Below are 20,000 nucleotides of genomic sequence, written 5' to 3'. Positions count from 1 at the left end.
TGAGGGCTGCTTGGGCCAATTAGAAACTAATTGTTGTCATGATTGGGATGTTGTTGCCATGGACACCCACAGTGTGCAAGGAGGTTCAAGGAGTTGAAGAGCACAGTAGGCGAGTCAATATATGGTTTAACCCCCAAAAAATTGATACAAAAGGTTTTTCAATGGATTCTGGTAGTATTGGGCGTGCTAAATAACATACTAAAAGTCGACCAAAATCGACCCCTCCGAAAGCCGTCATTTCCAAGATGGCGTCCCAGATGGCGCCGGGGCGATTAAAATGGCTATATCTCAAATTAAGAAAATGGTGCAAAGGATTTCTTAACTGATTCTGGTACCTCTGGGCATGCTCACTAACATACTAAAAATCTAGGAAAATACACCTTCCAGAAAGGCTTCATTTTCAAGATGGCGTCCAAAATTGCGGCCGGCCAAGCTTAAAATGGCTATATACAGTATATGTCAATAGAAAAATTATATAAATGATTTTGTCATTTGATTCTGGTACCCCAAGTACCCCTAGACATACTTAGGAACATACTAAAGTTTTAGGGAAATACACCTTCCGAAGAGGCTTAATTTTCAAAATGGTGTCCAAAATGACGACTGGGAGCTTAGAATGCCTGTATCTCAAATGGGAAAAAAATCTAAAGGATTTATAAACTGATTCTGGCACCTCTATACATTAATAACGAGCAAAATATCTAGCTAAATATATCTGCTAGGAATGCATCATTTGCATCATCAAAATGGCTGCCTGTAGCTTATTTTGGCTAAAATTAAAATTGGTTATTATATTCAACCTAGAAAGCTGGCTTTGGTGTTGAACACAAAATAAATGACCCACTTATTGTGGTCTTTAGGCCTACTCATCATCATCTTCAGGATCCTCTGGGAGAAACTTGTTATGTGGATTGTCACATTCATGAAGTTGACATGGTCCACAGACAGTAGTACAAGGTAGTCCATATTTTCTGCATGAGCAGCGAAGTGTCTTGCAGGCAGTGGTACAGTTACAATGAATGACCTTCAAGAGACTGTCTGGAGCAGCATTCATTGTTGACATGAATGGGACAAATCTATTGTCCTGCAGGTTCCAGCCCCAGTCTAGAGCATCTATACCATCATCTGTTCCCATCCAGACCATGACCTGGTAGTATGCTCTACGACAGTGGAAATTGGTAGCAGATTCAGTTGGTGGTAGACGTTCAGGCGTTACCGTTGATGAAGCTGAGACAACCTTCTTGCTGAAAATGTTATATCTCATTTTTGCAAGCGAATCTGTGCACTTTCCACCAAAAAAGACAGCCATTGCTTGGCACCCAAGGTCATCGATCACATCTGTTGTCTGGTTTGGTACAGTGAATGCATTGGCACAAGCCTGAAGGACAGGATCCCCTTTTACAAGTTTTTGGAATGCTGTCTTTTTGCCAACTCCGAAGATCCGGGAAGTTGTGTCACAGCCAGTCACAGCATGGATGAACAGCAACTGAGAACACACATCCTGTCCGAGTACTTCTTTCAAATGGTTTATGGCGTACACTTTAAAACTGCCATCAGCTTTCGACTTGTCTGATCTGAAATAAAGGCCCTTGCTATCTCTCTGTGCATAGTAAAGAAGTAAGACGAGGAGATCAGTATCTTCTCCAATCAGCGTCGTGGTGTGAAGAAGAGATGATCCCACTGCGGCCCTTACTATGTCTACATCAGCATCTCCAAGTGAATTGACCACAGTGCAATCCCGTTCTTTCAGTTCATCACTTATCATGTGGATCAGTTTCTGTTTATTCAGATCTCTTGACAGGAACTCCTCCTTCTTACCTGAGAACTCTGTCTCAGCAGTGAAGTTGACAATGGGATGAATATTGTTTCCTCTTCTTTGATGTGTGTTGTCTTTAATGGATGGCCCATCCTGATAGCCATCAAACACAATGGTTGTAGCTGAGCCATAATGTTGGATGGTGAAGTCTGCATATGACTGTGCAATTTTACCATAGCTTTGTCCGTGCTTCCATTGTATTCGGTGAAGGAGTGAACCACCATCAAGAACATAATGCTCGGTTTCTGGTACAGAATCTAGGATTGCATCACTTGCATGATCACAGATCGCGTGCGCTAGTTGTGGTTTATCAGCTTTGCGGAAGACGTTTCCGGCTTCAAAGAGGGCAGGAGGGAAAGGACTGAGTTCGTAACGCATAACCTCCTCCAATGACAGCTCTCCAGTTTGGGAGACAATAAGGAAACGTTGAAAAAGAAGTGCAGAATCAATGATTCGATCAGGAGCAACCTTGATAGACGATTTTTGTCCAAGGGTTATGGCTTTATCCTTTCTACTAAATGAAAATGTGAATGCCGGCTGTCCGATCATTTTGTGCATGATGTTGGAGCTGAATGAGTACTACGCCAACTACAGCTCCTTCTACAACACCACAGACATCCCCCCGCCCAACATCCAACCTGCGTACGTCATCAGAGGGCCCTGCTGGGAGACCGCCGTTGGCATTGTTAGATATACATACAATATCTCTATATATATACAACACTCTCTCTCTCTCTCTCTTTCTCTCTCTCTCCCTCTCTCTCTCCCTCTCTCCCTCTCTCTCTCTCTCTCGCTCTCTCCCTCTCTCTCTCTCGCTCTCTCCCTCTCTCTATGCTGTAGGCCTATACGTATTATTAATATTTTTATATTTAATAGTTCATATTTTATAATATATAATATAATATTTGATGGCGAGTGCCATACCTTGCCATACCAAAACGACGCCTATGTTGCACATCTGGTTAGATGCCGAACTGCGTTTCGTTGTCTTAGTACTTAGTACTCTATCTATAGTCCCACTGCCCCAGCTGTAGGTGAAGGTCTATACAGTGTATATATTTTAACAGAATTGTATTCTGTCTATGGCCGTATTCTGTCTATGGCCGTATTCTGTCTATGGCTGTATTCTGTCTATGGCTGTATTCTGTCTATGGCTGTATTCTGTCTATGGCTGTATTCTGGAAGGTGTATTTTCCTAGATTTTTAGTATGTTAGTGAACATGCCCAGAGGTACCAGAATCAGTTGAGAAATCCTTTGCACCATATTCTCAATTTGAGATATAGCCATTTTAATATCTCCACCGCCATCTGGGACGCCATCTTGGAAATGGCGGCTTTCTGGGGGGTCGATTTTGGTCGACTTTTAGTATGTTATTTAGCACGCCCAATACTATCGGAATCCATCGAAAAACCTTTTGTATCAATTTTTTTTGGGTTAAGTGCTTTTTTTTCATAGATTGATTCACCTACAGGGAATTTCCCCTACTTGGACAACCAATGTATCCCGCTAGGAAGCTCCTCCTCTTCCGACACCCTGTCCACCTACATCAAAGCAACGCTATTGGACGTCACTGGAGAGTTTGTGAAGACACAGACCAATCACTAACAGGTAAGGTTGGATATTACCGTTACTGTGTATAGTGGAGCTAGTTTGCTGGTGAAATACCATGTTTTTTTAGGGAATCCCATAGCCTGAAACTCCTTCAGAGGTTTAATGTTTTTCATTCATTTTTATTAATCAGGGTATCCGCGGTGTCTTGAAAAGTATTAAAAGTTGATAAATCAATTTTGGGGAAAAATAAAGACCCTTAATAAGTATTAAAAAGTCTTATCACGATTTTATGAGGTCTTGAATTTTGTAGGTCTTTTTCTGAATTAGTCTCTGTCCAAAGAGTTTGAGTCCTAAAAACTTTTAGTAAAAAATGTATTTAGTTTTATTAAAAAACAAAGATGAACCGGAAATTCTGTTGTATGATAGTGGTCTAGTCTATTGCAAACTAAAACTGTTAAGTTAAAGGTGTCACTGATGTAATCGGTTAAAGCTCGAAGTGGCGGTGAGGTCTGGAAAAATATTGACAAGGTCTTTAAAAAGTCTTAGAAAGGGTATTGAAATTAACCTCAAGATTCCTGTATATACCCTGATTAATGCAATTAGTAGATTTGAACCCTTTCATAACCTTGCTACGACTCCTCCTGGTCTGATTCTTCCGTTGGTTATCCCCAGGCCTGACAGTGACCCCTTCAGGAAACGGTTGTACGGTGGAAAAAGAGAGCACGGTTTTGGTTGAGGAAGGAGAGAAACCTCAGGAGGGGAAAGGGTGAGTTCAATACAGGAGGCTCTAGATTAATCTCTAGACTAGATTAGATTAGATTCAACTTGATTGTCATCGCAGAGTGCTTGTACTATACAACGAAATGCAGTTTAGTATCCAGCCAAAAGTGCAAATAGTGATATAAGGGCACAACATAAATAGAACAAGAATGGTAGTGATAGGTGACTATGCAATAATATAGTTATGTGCAGAGGTAGTGTTGTAAACATCAGTTTAGTTTAGATATACAGTTATGGGCTATATACAGTTATGAGCTATGTACAGTTAGGTACTATGTGCATCATTGGGTCATAATAAAGAATAGAATGCCTACAGTATTCACATCAACATTCGTTGATGCATGTAGCGGATGTCTGTACACAAGTTGTTATCACTACCTGATTGTGTATCGATGGCTTTGTATATTTGTGTGTCTGCTTCCAGACCCAACATGGTCATCCATGTGTGTGACGAGGCCAAGAACCTGAAGCAGGACTTTCTGTGTCCCCGAGACCTTCTGTTCTGGTCAACGAGATGCGCTACTTCGCCATAGAGTAGCTGTCTGTAGACGCCCAGCGCTGGGAGGAGGTGGCACCCCCTGGTGGACATCTCTGTGCACTGCGACGTGCAGATCTTCCACTGGCTCATCAACTACGAGACACGCCGTTGTATCCGACAGCAACAATGACGTCACCCAGACTCGGTCAAAACATCTACTGTACGACGTCAGCTGTGTTCATTCATCTCTGCGTTATCACTTCGTGAGCTTAGAATGATAAGGTTCTATCTCCGTTAGGGTGAGAGGGGTGTGTGGAGGTCAGGCAGACCGTCTGATCCGCACCCAAGCGACCCCAGGTGTCGTTATATGGTACTGCATTAGAGTTTTGATTGATTGATTGAAAACCTTTATTGTCCCCAATGGGGAAATTTTGTTGTCAAACAGCTCAGTTAGGGCAGAAAACATTCAGTACAGAAAACAGAAAAACATTCAATAAAAAAACATAAAACAGTGCAGGCTCAATAAGTAAAAAGTTCCAAAAGTTCCATCTCCAGGTCTCCCCCACCCTGCAGGGCCTGGTTGTAGAGTCGGAGTGCAGCTGGAATAAAGGACTTTGGGTAAATAAAGGAGTTTGACTTAGTCTGTGGAGATTAGACTCTGATAAGGTTCTATCTCCGTTTAGGGTAGTTCAGAGATATTGATCGTCAACGTTTTTACATTCCATGTTTTGTGAGATGGAACCTTTGTATTTGATGAATTACTAACTCCAACATGTCAACATTTTAAAGATAACACCACACAGGCATTAATAAACACCTAATGGATCAGATTATGTAAAAAAATCAATTTGGACAAAAATGGAGATAGAACCTTATAATTCTAACGTCACGACTTGGCTAACTATAGATACACACCTGGATGTCTGAGCGATCACTTAAATTGGTTGGCAAGATTGGCAACAGTCTTGGGCAAGGCGGCTGCTGTCCTATGTAATATTGAATTGATACTATGAAGTGAGTGTGATTTAGGACATACGATATGACTATGTTTTCTTGCTAGGTCTGATTGATTGATTGATTGAAAACTTTATTAGAAGATTTGCAGAAGTAGGTACATGCCAGTACATATTACATACAAGGTCAACTAACAGGATAAAAACCCAAGAAAGCCACTGGCTTATTTCAATTGGGGTCCTTGATTCTCAATTCATCGTTACATGTAAGACAGACAAAAAACTAGTACTATCTACAAGATAATACAGACAAATAACTATTACTATCTACAAGATAAACATACATCCATCATGGGAAGAACAATACAACAAAACATAAGGTATGTACAGCGGGTAGGACAGGTGGGGACATACACCACAGGTGGGGGCGGGGGACAAAACACAAAGTATGTACAGTGGGTAGTTCGGGTCTTTTAATCTGATTTTTGATTTAGAGGGTCCAGTTACGGATTGCAGCCTCCTGTAAATGTTTTTTGAGAGTGGTTTTGAAGGTGGGCAGTGTTTTGCACTCCTTTAAGATTATAGGAAGGGCGTTCCACATTTTTACTGCATAGTTTGCAAACGAGTTTAACCCCTTGTTTGTGGTGCACCGCGGTTGAACGTGGTTCGTGGAGCTTCCTCTGGTGTTGTATGTGTGGACGTTGTTCACTTTTTGGAAGTATGTTGACAGGTACTTGGGTGTCTTTGTGGTGTAGCGTATCTTGAAGACCAGGCTCAGTGCAAGCTGCTGCACTCTGTCAACTACTCGTAGCCAATCAAGGCTCAAAAAATGAGCAGCGGTTAGATGTGTCCTAGGGTTGAGGCCTAGCAGAAGCCTAACCAGTTTATTTTGGGCTGTCTGGAGTCTTGTTTTATGGGCCTTTGTGGTTCTATAGTACCATGATGTTACGGCATAGTCGAAGTGACATTGAATGAGAGCTCCTGATAGGGTCCTCAGTGTGTTTTTACTGACAAGTGAGGATATCCTGTACAAGAATCTAGTTCTATGGTTCACTTTTTTGATTACTTTTGCTGCCATTTTATCTCCGGAAAGATTTGCCTCTAAGATGGAGCCCAGGTATGTAATATCCTCTTTTCTTGTGATATTAATGTTACCCACTTTTATTTTAAAATGTTCAGCCTTTCTGAGTTTAGATGGGGATCCGTATAGGATGGTTTCAGTTTTACCTAGGTGTATTGATAGTTTATTGTCAGCTAGCCAGATGCAGATTCTACTCAGTTCAGTGCTTAGCGCTTTTTCCACCTGCAATATGTCCCTGTCAGAGACCAGCAGAGCCGAGTCATCCGCGAACAGGAACAAATTGCAATCACATGCTGATGACATGTCATTCACATATATTAGGAACAGTAAAGGTCCCAATATGCTTCCTTGTGGAACGCCGCAGGTCACTGGGAGGGGGGGGGACAGTGTTCCGTTCACACTAACCACCTGTTCCCTCCCCTCTAAGTAGGATTGCATCCAGCTCACCGATGTTCTATCGAACCCAATTGCTTTCAGTTTATCTAACAATATGTGGTGATCTACTGTGTCGAAGGCCTTCTGGAGGTCCAGCATGACCATGCCGCAGTACTTGCCCGAGTCCACCTCATGGTTGATGTGGTCGTTCAAATAGAGAAGGCATGTGTCAGTGGAATGGGATGTTCTGAATCCTGATTGAAATTCATACATCAGATTTTTTTCAGTAAGGTACCTATCAACCTGTTCATAAACTATTTTTTCCATAAGTTTCGAGATGGAATTAAGTCACATTTACATTTAGAAACTTAGGGCCGGTTTCACAGATAAGGCTTAATCCTAGTTCTGGACTAAATCACACTTTCAATGTAAAATCTCCATTGAAGATCCTTTTTTAGTCTAGGATTAGCCATAAGCCTTGTTTGTGAAACCGGCCATAAACGTTTTTTAAACACAAAGACCATAGTGACAACAGCGTTTCTCATTAACTATTGGCCAGCAGTTGCCCTCTTAACTCCGTTTTTTTATTTGGACTTGAATGGTGGTGTGTTGTTGGTCTCTGGCAGTTTGTTTTGTGGTTGGTTATGTGGTGTTTGTCGGTTACAGAACCCAGCAATGTGATCTCAATCCTGATCTCCTCTGAATTCTTGAAGATGGACACGTTAGTAAGTGTTGTGACGTGAGCTCAGTTGCCTTGTTATAAAGTGTTTTTAAGCCCCCAAGTTTTCTTTTGTAAGCCGGAGAGCAGGCCAAGCTAAACTGATTTAAAACATATTGTCAGTTAGAAGAATGTCAATAAAGCTTTGTTCATAAAGGGGGCGGCAGTGGCTCAGGCGGTAGAGCCGGCGTCTAATGATCGCAAGGTCTGCAGTCCGCCGGTTTGAACCACGGCTGGTTACATGTCGAGGTGTCCTTGAGCAAGGCACGGAACCCCCTAATTGCTCCAGGGTCGCTGTCTTTGGCCGACCCCTTGCCTAGAGCATAACATACCAAATTCAAACAATTGACTGACAAGTTGATTGCATGGCAATAAAACTATTATTATTATTATTATTATTATTATTATTATTATTATTATTATTATTATTATTATTAATCTACTTTATGTTGGGTGCTGATGTGCTCAAAGAAACTCAAATTAATCAGTCATTTAATGAAAAGTGGCCTTGTCCTAAAAAATAAAGAGGGAAAATAAGGGGTCTTTAGACTAGGGCTGTTATTTAGTCTTAAATGCACATTTGAAGGTTAATTTCTTAAAATGTTTAATTATATTAGAAGATGTGCTGTGAAATGCTCATCACATCCTATGATCATATGGGAGGCACCATAATAAATAGCTAAACCCTCCTATTACTCAGGCTTTTAAACTGACTACAGAGTTCTTAGTGCAGTAAGGGTTTTTGATAAATTGACCCCTGTTTGTTTCCACCATTCTCAGGTAGAAGAGTGCATCCAATACTACCACAAGCACATGACCGCTATTGTGGCCACCCCCTGGCTGCAACATGAACTGCATCAACAGTAGCCTGGCTGCTCGCATCGCAGAACTCTTCAACCACAATGAAGCCGACGACGTCAAGGACAAAAAAGACCAATTCAAAAGGTAGCCAAGAAAGAGACAGATAGAAGGCTACGTAACAAGAGGCCCCGGGGGGTAGTCCATCAACGTCACTAAAGGAAAATCCAGGCTTATTTTGAAAAGTCTCGCGAGACTCTCGTTATGCATTTTAAGGGAGAGTAGGGTGTCATTTGAGAGGGTGTCATATCTCAGCCAGACTTGTTGTATCGTCAAAGAAGTTGGAGAAACAGATCAGGTACTGATGTGTCGTTTAAAACAAGACAAAAGCAATCCCTGACATGACTTGTTTACAATGCTCATGTATTTTTCCCACCTCCTTAGTAAACTGTTTCAAACGAAGATCGAGCGTCTTTTTGATCTTATAACCGCGATAACCCCGATTCCCAGGGTAACGCATCGACTCTGACCAGGTGAGTTCAGAGCCAGAGGTGTGCGTTCATTGACACCGCACTGTTCTTGTCAACGTTGTATGACTGTCACTCTGCATCTCCCCTGTTACAGGTGTGGTCTGTGTCTAAAGCTGTTGACCAAAGACGTGGAGAGAAAGATCTCCTGCGTTCCGGGGAAAATTAACATCGACCCTCAGGGAGACATCACATATACACATACTAGGTACTGGACTAGCCACATTGTTCATGGATATGCTACATACATTTGACTTTATCAATCAAGAGGCTTAGAAGACCATATTCAAAGGTACTGTCTTCCATAATGTCCACAACTATGGTGCTAGTGAGAAGAAAAAAAAAGTCCCCCAAAAGAAGGATCATTGGAGGTAGGCACATCCCTCCACAGGAGCATAAGCTTCAGAATGTTGGTCTTTTTGAACGTTTGGTACCCTCAAACTAAGGATGCCATGGTATAGTATCCAACTACACCAAAGTCAGAATCGCTAAAGCCCCGCTTCTATATTCTAGGCCTTTATTTACTTTCAGTGGCTGCAGGGAGAGGATTGTACAGCATTTTTATTACACCTGTCATAGCCATGTGTGTTAACAGGTTGTTGTTTTTTTATTTATCCTCAACACCAAAAACACAATCGCTCCCAAGGCAGAAGACCTGGGAGGTACATGAGTATGTGACCGGGCTGTACGAAGAGCTCAAGTCCTGGGTGTTGGTCTACTGGAGGATCTGGGGCACCGTCAACCACCTCACCTGCTCCCGCTGCCAACAGGTGTTTGTGTGTGTGTGTGTGTGTGTGTGTGTGTGTGTGTGTATGTATGTGTGTGGAGCAGTGCATGGTCACAATGAATATGTGTGTATCATGTAATATACAGTGGAGTGCAAAAATGTGGGCACCCCTATTCAAAATGACTTTTACAATTAATATCTAAGTGAAAAGAAGCAAACCTAACCTCTGAATGGTATAAGTTAAACATTACACATTTCATCACATTTTATTTTTTAACTTTTTACAGTTTCAAAATAATAAAACAAGTAAAAAGGCCTTGTGCAAACGTTTGGGAACCCTATCAGCTAGTACTTTGTAACTCCTACTCGGGCAACTATTGCTAACTAAAGCTAACAGCTTGCAAACGATTCCTGTAGCCAGCTAAGAGTCTTTCAATTCTTGTTTTGGGAATTTTTCCCCATTCTTCCTAGCAGAACACCTCTAGCTCAGAAATATTCTTCGGCCTTCTTGCATGCACGGCATGTTTGAGATCTCTCCACAGATTTTCAATAATATTCAAGTCTGGGGACTGTGATGGCCTTTCCAAAACCTTCATCCGTCTTTCCCTGGAGGTACTTCATGGTTGATTTTGAGGTATGCATCGGGTCATTGTCTTGCTGGAATACCCAACCTCTCTTCAACTTCCATTTCTGGACTGACCTTTGAATATTATCCTCTAGAATGTCTTGACATTTGGTGGAATCCATTCTTCCTTCCACCTGCACAATATTGCCTGTGCCCCCCAGCTGCTACACAATCCCAAAGCTTAATGGATCCACCTCCATGCTTAACAGTTGGCAAGGTGTTCTTCTCTACAAATGCTTCATTTTGGTTTTGGTTTTGTCAGTCCAAAGTACATTGTTCCAATAGGCTTCAGGTTTCTCAAGGTTTTCTTTTGCATACTTCAGACGTTTAATTTTGTGTTGATGTCGTAGGAAAGGCTTCTTTCTGGCAACTCTGCCATGTAGGTCTTTGTTGTTTAAGGTACGCTGTATTGTTGTCCTGTGAACAACTAGACCGGTGTCTGCTACTCTTTTTTGCATCATCCTTAGACAACTGTTTAGAGGAACCCATGGTTTTTAGCACCACTGCAATCGGGTACTTTAGAAGGCATGGAGTTACTTCAAAATATATAGTTCAACCCTGGAATTATATTCACCTCATTGAAGCTCTAACGAGTAAATCACCTTGGTCTGGGCCTTAGTAATCATCTTCTCAAAAGGTAACAAAGAATAATCCAAAAGGGTTCCCAAACATTTGCACATCATCATTTTAAAAACCTTGCTTTAAAATTTGCCAGAAATGTTTAACTTTGTAGCATTTAGTGTTCAGGTTTGCTTTCAATCACAAGATGAATCGTAACAGACATTTAAACCAGGGGTGCCCACATTTTTGCACCCCACTTTTGTATGTTCTACTGTATATTTTTGCATTTGTATGCATTAAGAGGTATTTAAAATGTCTATTTGTGTGTGTGTGTGTGTGTGTGTCTGGGTAGGTGTTTGTTTGTGCAGAGCTGTCCCAGTGTCGGTACCACCCTGAGGGTGTGATGTACCCAGGGATGGGGGCAGAGCAGGGCTGGCACGGGATGGGCGTCTACCCCTGCTGTAACCAGAGGGTCCTCCGCTTCGACCCAGCCGGTATACCCAAGGTGGGATTTTTCTTTACACACACACACACACAGCTACTAGCTCTACTGCCCTACTGAACGCTCAATGAACCACACACGCACTCAATGAGCCACACACACACTCAATGAGCCACACACACACACTCAATGAACCACACACTCAATGAACTACACACACAATGAGCTACACAGACACTCAATGAAACACGCACTCAATAAACCATACACTCAATCAACCACACACTCAATGAACCACACACACACTCAATGAAACACACACTGAATGAACCACACACACACACACACACACACACACAATGAACCACACATTTGTAAGTGGGCAGTGGCGGTGTGGCCTAGTGGGATAGTGAGATGGACTGGTGATCAGAAGGTCATGAGTTCAAATCCCACCACTAGTGTGTCCTTGAGGTCAGGCACTTAGCCCCAAATGACTCCAGGGAGACTAACCCTGTAACCCTGTAAACCTGTAATCTGTAATCGCTTTGGATTAAAGCCACCTAGTTTAAAATGTTTTTATATTTGTTTATATTATTCACTCACACTTCCACACTATGAACGCCCAGCTCTGATGATGTCACTCGGCGATGATGTCACTCGGTGGTGATGTCACTCTCACCGAGTGTGTGTGTGAATGTGTGTGAACGGGTGAACGAGAGGCCGTTGTAAAGCAGCTTTGGGATAAGACTCTATGTATATAAGTGCAGTCCATTTACCATTTCTCTCTCTCTCTCTCTCTCTCTCTCTCTCTCATCCCTCCATCTCTCAGGTCGGTAACAAGCCGGTGTTGAGGGATCAGATGGGCGTGCGCGGGGGTCAGCTGAAGGTCAAGTACCTGTACGAGGACTCCACCTACAACCGCAAGGTCAACGCCGTCTCCACGACGACCGCGCACCACAACGGCAACGCGGGGGGCGTGGGGGTTCAGCCGGCCACCAAGACAGCCACCGTCACCGGCCTGGGCAAGGAGCGCAGCGTGGACAGGTGAGGACCACACACACACACACACACACACAGACACACAGGCATGGACACACGGATGGATACACACAGGGACGGACACACACACACACACACACACAGGGACACACACCACTGGGGACGGATACACACACACACACACACACACACAGGGATGGACAGACGGACACACACACACACACACCACTGAGCACACGAGCATACACACGTACAGGGACGGATGGACACACACACACACACACACACACACTGGGACGGACGGACGGACATGCACACACCACTGAACACACGAGCACACATACACACACACACGGACGGACAGACAGACGAACACACACATACCACTGAGCACACACACGGACGGACGGACGGACGGACGGACGGACAGACGGACGGACACACAGACACACACACACCACTGAGCAAACGAGCACACGCACACACGCAGACACACGCCACAGAGCACAGTTTCATATATTGATACTGATGATATCTGATACATGTCAGTTTCCGTATCAGATCATTTAACTCACCAACTGCCAAAGCATTCCGGAGGAGCATCACCACCTCCTCCAGCCAAGTGTTCTATGTGGTTTATCTACCTAGCAACAGCACTCTGATACTACTACACGAAGCGTCATCCTTTATGGTGATTTTATCTGGTGAATAAAGTCTACGACCCTGTGGCACTTTAAGAATGTCGACATCAATCTGAGTGACTTCATTCACCCTGGGCTCAGACGGTTTACCACAAACATCGTGGCTGCGTTCGTAAAATTGCTCTGGAAATCTGATCAGCACTCATGGAATGTCCTCTTGTGTCCAATCAAATTACTCGGCCCCTTTATGACGTTGTCGAAACCAGTGTGCGCTTTGCGAATTCACGAACACAGCCCCAACTGTCAAATGTTTTTACATTTTTAAAAAGTAAAAATAAAAAAGCTATTTGAATAAGGTTCGACTGTTTCTCCAGTGTCTATACAAAAAACTAACAAAAAAAACTACTCTATTTTGTCTTTTTTTCTTTCTTTTTGTTCCTTCTATCACGGAGACTGCCAATGGCGCCGGGCCTGAGCTAGATTACTCTTCCTGCTACGACTGACGAATTGACGATTCACTTGCTTAGTCAAACGTATCGATCGTAAGTCGCTTTGGAATAAGGCGTCTGCTCAACGCCAAAAATGTAAAATGTAATTGTTCTCCCTCCCCCCTCCCCCCCAGCAGCACGGGCTCCAGTAAAGGTTCCACGGAAGGTTCGTCCGCCCCCGTCCGAGTCAACGGGACCTCCGTGGGGGTGGGCACCACCGGCGGCGTGAACGGGACCGGGACCGGGGGCAAGCTGTGCGGGCCCCTGACCCCCGAGCAGGCCCTGAGGCAGTACCGCTCCCAGCTCACCACCCTGGAGCAGACGGAGATCCACTCCTACCCGGAGGTCTACTTCCTGGGGCCAAACGCCAAGAAGAGGCCCGCGGTAGCCGGGGGCAACAACAACGGAGGGTTCGACGACGAGCAGGGGGGCTACATCCACGTCCCCCACGACCACCTGGCCTACCGCTACGAGTTCCTCAAGGTGAGAAGGGCGTAGACGCACATACGCACGCACACAAAGACACACGAACAGACACACACATGCACGCACATTGTACACACGCACAGACACACGCTAAATACACACACGTACGCACAGACATACGTATGTACGCACACACACACACACACTAAATACCTGAACTTTGACACCTTTGTCTTACTACTGTGAGCATACTCAGGATATTTCTGTCAGCTACGATCCTTCAGATGACCTGTGGCTACTAGGCTTTATGACGCGCCACTGTTTCACACACAGAGGCAGCTGCTTGGCGTGTGGCTCGCAAGTAGTGTGTCAGTGGAAAGAACGTCAGGAAGCAGGGAGACAGACAAGCAGGGAGACAGACAAGCAGGCAGACAGACAAGCAGGCAGACAGACAAGCAGGGAGACAGACAAGCAGGGAGACAGACAAGCAGGGAGACAGACAAGCAGGGAGACAGACAAGCAGGGAGACAGACAAGCAGGGAGACAGACAAGCAGGCAGACAGACAAGCAGGCAGACAGACAAGCAGGGAGACAGACAAGCAGGCAGACAGACAAGCAGGCAGACAGACAAGCAGGCAGACAGACAGTATCCCCCCACAAAAAAAACCTTGAAACCAACCGCTAAACCCCTCCCTCCCTCTCCCCCCCCCCCCCTCAGGTGATCGGCAAGGGCAGCTTCGGCCAGGTGGCCAAGGTGTACGACCACAAGCTGCAGCAGCACCTGGCGCTGAAGATGGTGCGCAACGAGAAGCGCGTCCACCGCCAGGCGCAGGAGGAGATCCGCATCCTGGAGCACCTGAGGAAGCAGGACCGCCAGGGCACCATGAACGCCGTGCACATGCTGGAGAACTTCACCTTCCGCAACCACATCTGCATGACCTTCGAGCTGCTCAGCATGAACCTGTACGAGCTCATCAAGAGGAACAAGTTCCAGGGCTTCAGCCTGCCACTGGTCAGGAAGTTCGCCCACTCCATCCTGCAGTGTCTGGAGGCGCTGAACCGCCACCGGATCATCCACTGCGACCTGAAGCCCGAGAACATCCTGCTGAAGCAGCAGGGCCGCAGCGGCATCAAGGTAGTTTGGGTTGGTTTGTTTGTTGTGTTTGTTGTGTTTATTTAAGCGCTTATGTATTTATTCGTTTATTTAAAAGGGACAACGGACAGTCATTGACTCTCCCTGAATTAGCTGGGTAGCTAAATTACATCAGGACACAGGGCAGGTGAATCCACAGGGGAAATACGGCCTCAGATGTTATAAACAATTTAAAACAGAACTACAGGACATAGTAATATCACATAAAACAGAACTACAGGAAATAAAAACATCACAGAATTATCTTATTATATTATTATGCATCAAGGTGATTGATCAACTTAGCTTGAAGCCTTTTATTTATAAAGTTACATGAGAGCAGTCTAGAGTTTACAGTCCAGAGCCCCAGAGCCCCCCCCTCCTTCTCTGAGCACCCCCCTTATATACAAAGTCGACACCCTTTATGAGATCACCGATTTTGGCAAACAAATGTGGTGACAGGAAACGCTAGAGTTTAGTAAGTGTGCAACAAGTCAATGTCACAGTCCCCAGGCAGACTGAATTGTTAGCTACGATTTCCCAGAATGTACAGATACAGACTTCAATTCTCAGTCTATTTGATATAAAACTCCAACAGTTTATTTAACCGTTTTATTTAACCTGGAGGATAGTGGAAATACCACCGCTCACCACTCCGATCCGTGATCAGACTTAGCTGAGGTGCTGCAACTGAAGAGTATCGATAGAGTGCAAAACAGCATCCGCACACTCAAATCTGTGCAAAAAAAACATAGTTTATTGCGCAAGCTTTCGGTCATAGATCTTCTTCAGGCATGCCTCATAAACTATACTTTTTTTGCACAGATTGTAGTGTGCGGAAGCTGTTTTTTTGCACTCTGTTTACCCTGGAGGTCCCTTGAGATTAAGATGTGTTTTTTGAGGAAGACCCGGCCAAGGTAGCGCACCAATATAGGGTTACTACCTTGGGAGGCTCAGTAGTGGTGATGGTGGTGGTGGAGGGGTTGAATTATACAGGCTCACACAGATACACACACACACACACACACACACACACACACTTCAGTCTTATTGGAGATCCTCTTGGATTATGTTCTCTATTTCACACACTGCGAGTGCAAGCCGCTTTGTATACCAGATATACACACACCCACACCCACCCACACACAGATGCCCTAACATCTCCCTCCTCTCCTCCTCTCTTACTCTCCTCCTCCTCCTCCTCCTCTCCTCCTCTTCCTCCCTCTCCTCTCCCCCTCTAGGTGATCGACTTCGGCTCCAGCTGCTTCGAGCACCAGCGCGTCTACAACTACATCCAGTCGCGCTTCTACCGGGCGCCCGAGGTGATCCTGGGCTCGCGCTACGGCCTGCCCATCGACATGTGGAGCTTCGGGTGCATCCTGGCGGAGCTGCTGACGGGCTACCCGCTGTTCCCCGGCGAGGACGAGGGCGACCAGCTAGCCTGCGTCATGGAGCTGCTGGGCATGCCCCCGCAGAAGGTCCTGGAGCAGGCCAAGCGGGCCAAGAACTTCATCAGCTCCAAGGGCCACCCGCGCTACTGCGGGGCCAACACCCTGCCGACTGGCGCCACGGTGCTGACGGGCACACGCTCCCGCCGCGGGAAGATGCACGGCCCGCCGGGCAGCAAGGAGTGGAGCGCGGCGCTGAAGGGCTGCGAGGACCCGGCGTTCACGGACTTCATCAAGAAGTGTCTGGACTGGGACCCCCAGTCGCGGCTGACCCCCACCCAGGCGCTGAGGCACCCCTGGCTGTACCGCCGCCTGCCCAAGCCCCTGCCCCCCCCCTCCAACTCCCTCCTCTCCACCTCCTCCACCACCTCCTCCACCTCGGAGAGGGAGAACAAGGAGAAGAGCACCAGCACCAGCCACCACCACCACCAGACCACCACCCAGATCGGGGTGGGAGGAGGAGGAGGGCTGGGGGCTAAGAGGGTCCCGGACCACCACCACAGTAGCACCTCCTTCCCCTTCATCCTGGCTATCCGGGGACCGGGGTGGGTGGGCGGCGTCACGGCGACGGCGAATAACAAACTGAGGAGCAACCTGATGGGGGACTCGTCCTCGGGGGGGAGCGGTATACCCCTCCGCACGGTGCTGCCTAAACTGGTCTCCTAGAGAGAGAGAGAGAGAGAGAGAGAGAGTTCCTCTATCCTCCTCCTCTCCTCCTCCTCCTCCTCCTCCACCTCTACCTCCTACTAAACCCCCTTTCTCTGCAGGGGGTGGGGGGGTGGGAGTATGGACAGGAGTGTAGCATAGGTTTTAATTTTGGTTGTTTTTTTGTTTTTTTTCCGGTTGTTTTCTACAAAAACGGGTGTCGACACCTGAAGGTCTTTTGATTTTTTAATTTTTAGCTGAACTTAAACAGATGTTGAAAAAAAGACGATATAAAGTTGTTTTTGTAACGGCGAAGTTTTATCGAGCGGCTGTGTGATTTTCTCTCGGACGGACCTTTTGGTGAGGTTCGTTTGAGGTTGTTTCTTTTATTTTATTTCTAGAAGTTTCTTCTTTTTTTTCTAAACTCTTGTGTGTGAGTGGATAATAATGCTTTAGATGAGTGGATGTTTTACCTATGTGTGTTCTCACGTCGTGTCACACACACACACACACACACACACACACACACTAAAGCACAGCTGCACTCACGCCCGCCTCATACACACTCTCTAAACGCTCCCACCCCTCTGCCCTTGTCAGGGCCGTGTTCTGGGTGGGGCGTAAAAGGGCTAAAGATGACTGTTGTTGTGTATCGTGTAGCAAAGCATTCTGGGTTTTACAACGAACCAATCATGCTGACATTATTGGCCCAGCACACACACACACACACACACACATGCACATACACACTGATTGTTTGACATTGTCAGGTGAATGATTAAGAAAATATGTTTTGTAGCAATAAATCAAGCCTGCACCTCTACTACTACAACTTCTACTTCTTCTTGTTCTCCATCTCTCTCTCTCTCTCTCTCTCTCTCTGTCTCTCTCTCTCTCTCTCTCTCTCTCCCTCTCTCTCGTTCCTTGCATGTCTGCTCGGAATGTGGCATTAGTGTTGTGTGTGTGTGTGTGTGTGTGTGAGGGATGGTATGTGGTGCTAGTATGTGAGTCAGTATGAGACCGACTATTTCTGTCCCCAACATCCCTCTGTCTGGGGGAAGGGGGGGTCGTCTCTGGCTCTTTCACAGAGATGTGAGTATTCCCCTCGGTACTTGTAAGGATCGTTAGCTAGAGGCTAGAGGTTGCTATGCTGCCAGGCTGACACACACACACACACACACACACACACCTCTATAGTGAGTGCTAGGAACGTTAGTGTTGGAACACGAGAGGTAGTGTAAAACACATGCCCCCCCCACCACCAGTCACTGGTTGCCATGGAGACTGGCGTAGTCGGCGGTCCAGGGTTGGGGGAGGCGGGGGGGGGGAGGAGGAGGAGGCGCCGTTGTCTCTGGGGAGTTCAGGTCGAGGGGTCGAAGGTCGAGAGGAGGAGGTAGAGAGTATGAGGTAGAGGGGTAGATGGGTAGAGGTTAGGAGGGAGATGGGTAGAGGTTAGGAGGTAGAGGGTGATGGTTAACGGTGCTGAGGACAGAAGAGGACTTTCTCAGGGAGGAATACTTTATACAGTCACGTGGAGAACACAGGACACCCCATGACAACCGTTTTAAACATATTTGGTCTTCATTTTTAACTTCATTATAACTAAACCACTAATCAATATATCACACCCCCACATTTATTACTACTTAAAAAATAGCCTAAAGTTAGAATGAAGTGCACCTCACATCAGGTGCAAATGATTAGAACATGGTTAAGAGAGGAACAACAGACACAGCTCTCTGAGGCCTTCAGGAAGAAGGGTCTAGATGCCCACGAGACTGGGAAGTCTCCAAACAATTAGAAATAAACCAGAAACCAAAACGTTTAAGTGGTGAACATTTAAAACAACTGCCTACATGGCCAGGTCAGGCCGCCCTAGCAACTTCAGCCCGAGAGCAGACCGCAAGATGCAGACCGCAAGATGCACTTGATGTTCTTATTCCTGTTGTAAAGCACTTTGAGCTGCATTTCTTGTATGAAAGGTGCTATATAAATAAAGCTTTACTTACTTACTTACTTACTTACTTAAAGAAGTCTCACAACAGTCCTAGAATATCATCATTGGACCTACAGGTCGCTCTTGCCACAGTTGATGTCACAGTATGCATCTACCATCCGAAAGAGACTGCACACGTTTGATTCTCATGGGTGGTGTGCAAGGAGGAAACCCTTGCAGATGTCCTGGTTTGGGGCTGCTTTGCTGCAGCAGGGCCTGGCCAGCTCACCATCATAGAATCCACTATGAAATCTTTATTGTATCAAAGGGGGTTCCATCTTTGGGACCGTATGTCCCGAAAATGTAAGCTGAAGTGGATGTGGACCATGCAACATGACAGTGACCCCAAAACATCCCAGTAAACCCACCCAGGAATGGCTCAAAAGAAAGAAATGGACTAACAGATTTCCCATCAGTGCTCCCAGTAGGGGTCTGATCAATGCTCTGTGCACCGTACTGGCCTGAGTGGCACACACACACACACACACACACACACACACGCGCTGAGAGAGAAACTCCTGTCCAGCTCCTTTTACAATTATTGATCCACGACCTTCTGATCACCAGCCCACCTCACTGTCCCCTAGGGCACCACTACCCCCCACGCCTGCTTATAGACACACACACACACCACTACCCCCCACGCCTGCTTATAGACACACACACACACACACACACACACACCACTACCCCCCACGCCTGCTTATAGACACACACACACACCACTACCCCCCACGCCTGCTTATAGACACACACACACACACACACACACACACACACACCACTACCCCC

General features: G+C 45.8%; 1 protein-coding gene and 1 pseudogene across 2 annotated transcripts in view; both read left to right on the top strand.

Moving 5' to 3' along the window:
• Nucleotides 1–2,375: 2,375 nt before the first annotated feature.
• The window catches only part of LOC308164280 (SANT and BTB domain regulator of class switch recombination-like), a 23,590-nt pseudogene continuing 5,965 nt past the window's right edge, over nt 2,376–20,000 (top strand). Inside the window, exons 1-8 of the transcript in view lie at nt 2,376–2,458; nt 4,573–4,831; nt 7,702–7,760; nt 8,534–8,698; nt 8,996–9,084; nt 9,176–9,286; nt 9,725–9,848; nt 11,344–11,496. The product of the transcript in view is annotated as an SANT and BTB domain regulator of class switch recombination-like (transcript). The remainder of the gene's footprint in view (nt 2,459–4,572; nt 4,832–7,701; nt 7,761–8,533; nt 8,699–8,995; nt 9,085–9,175; nt 9,287–9,724; nt 9,849–11,343; nt 11,497–20,000) is intronic.
• Nucleotides 12,293–17,233, top strand: LOC308163499 (dual specificity tyrosine-phosphorylation-regulated kinase 2-like; the record flags this gene model as incomplete). The annotated part of the gene is made up of 5 exons (XM_080537678.1): nt 12,293–12,477; nt 13,699–14,044; nt 14,706–15,122; nt 16,361–16,893; nt 16,954–17,233. The coding sequence occupies 5 exons, from the start codon at nt 12,293–12,295 to the stop codon at nt 17,231–17,233; spliced, it is 1,761 nt and encodes a 586-aa protein (XP_080393804.1).

This window comes from Nansenia antarctica (assembly GCF_963989245.1).
Source record: "Nansenia antarctica genome assembly, chromosome: 8".
NCBI lineage: Eukaryota > Metazoa > Chordata > Actinopteri > Argentiniformes > Microstomatidae > Nansenia > Nansenia antarctica.
This window is presented reverse-complemented; position numbering and strand designations above follow the sequence as displayed.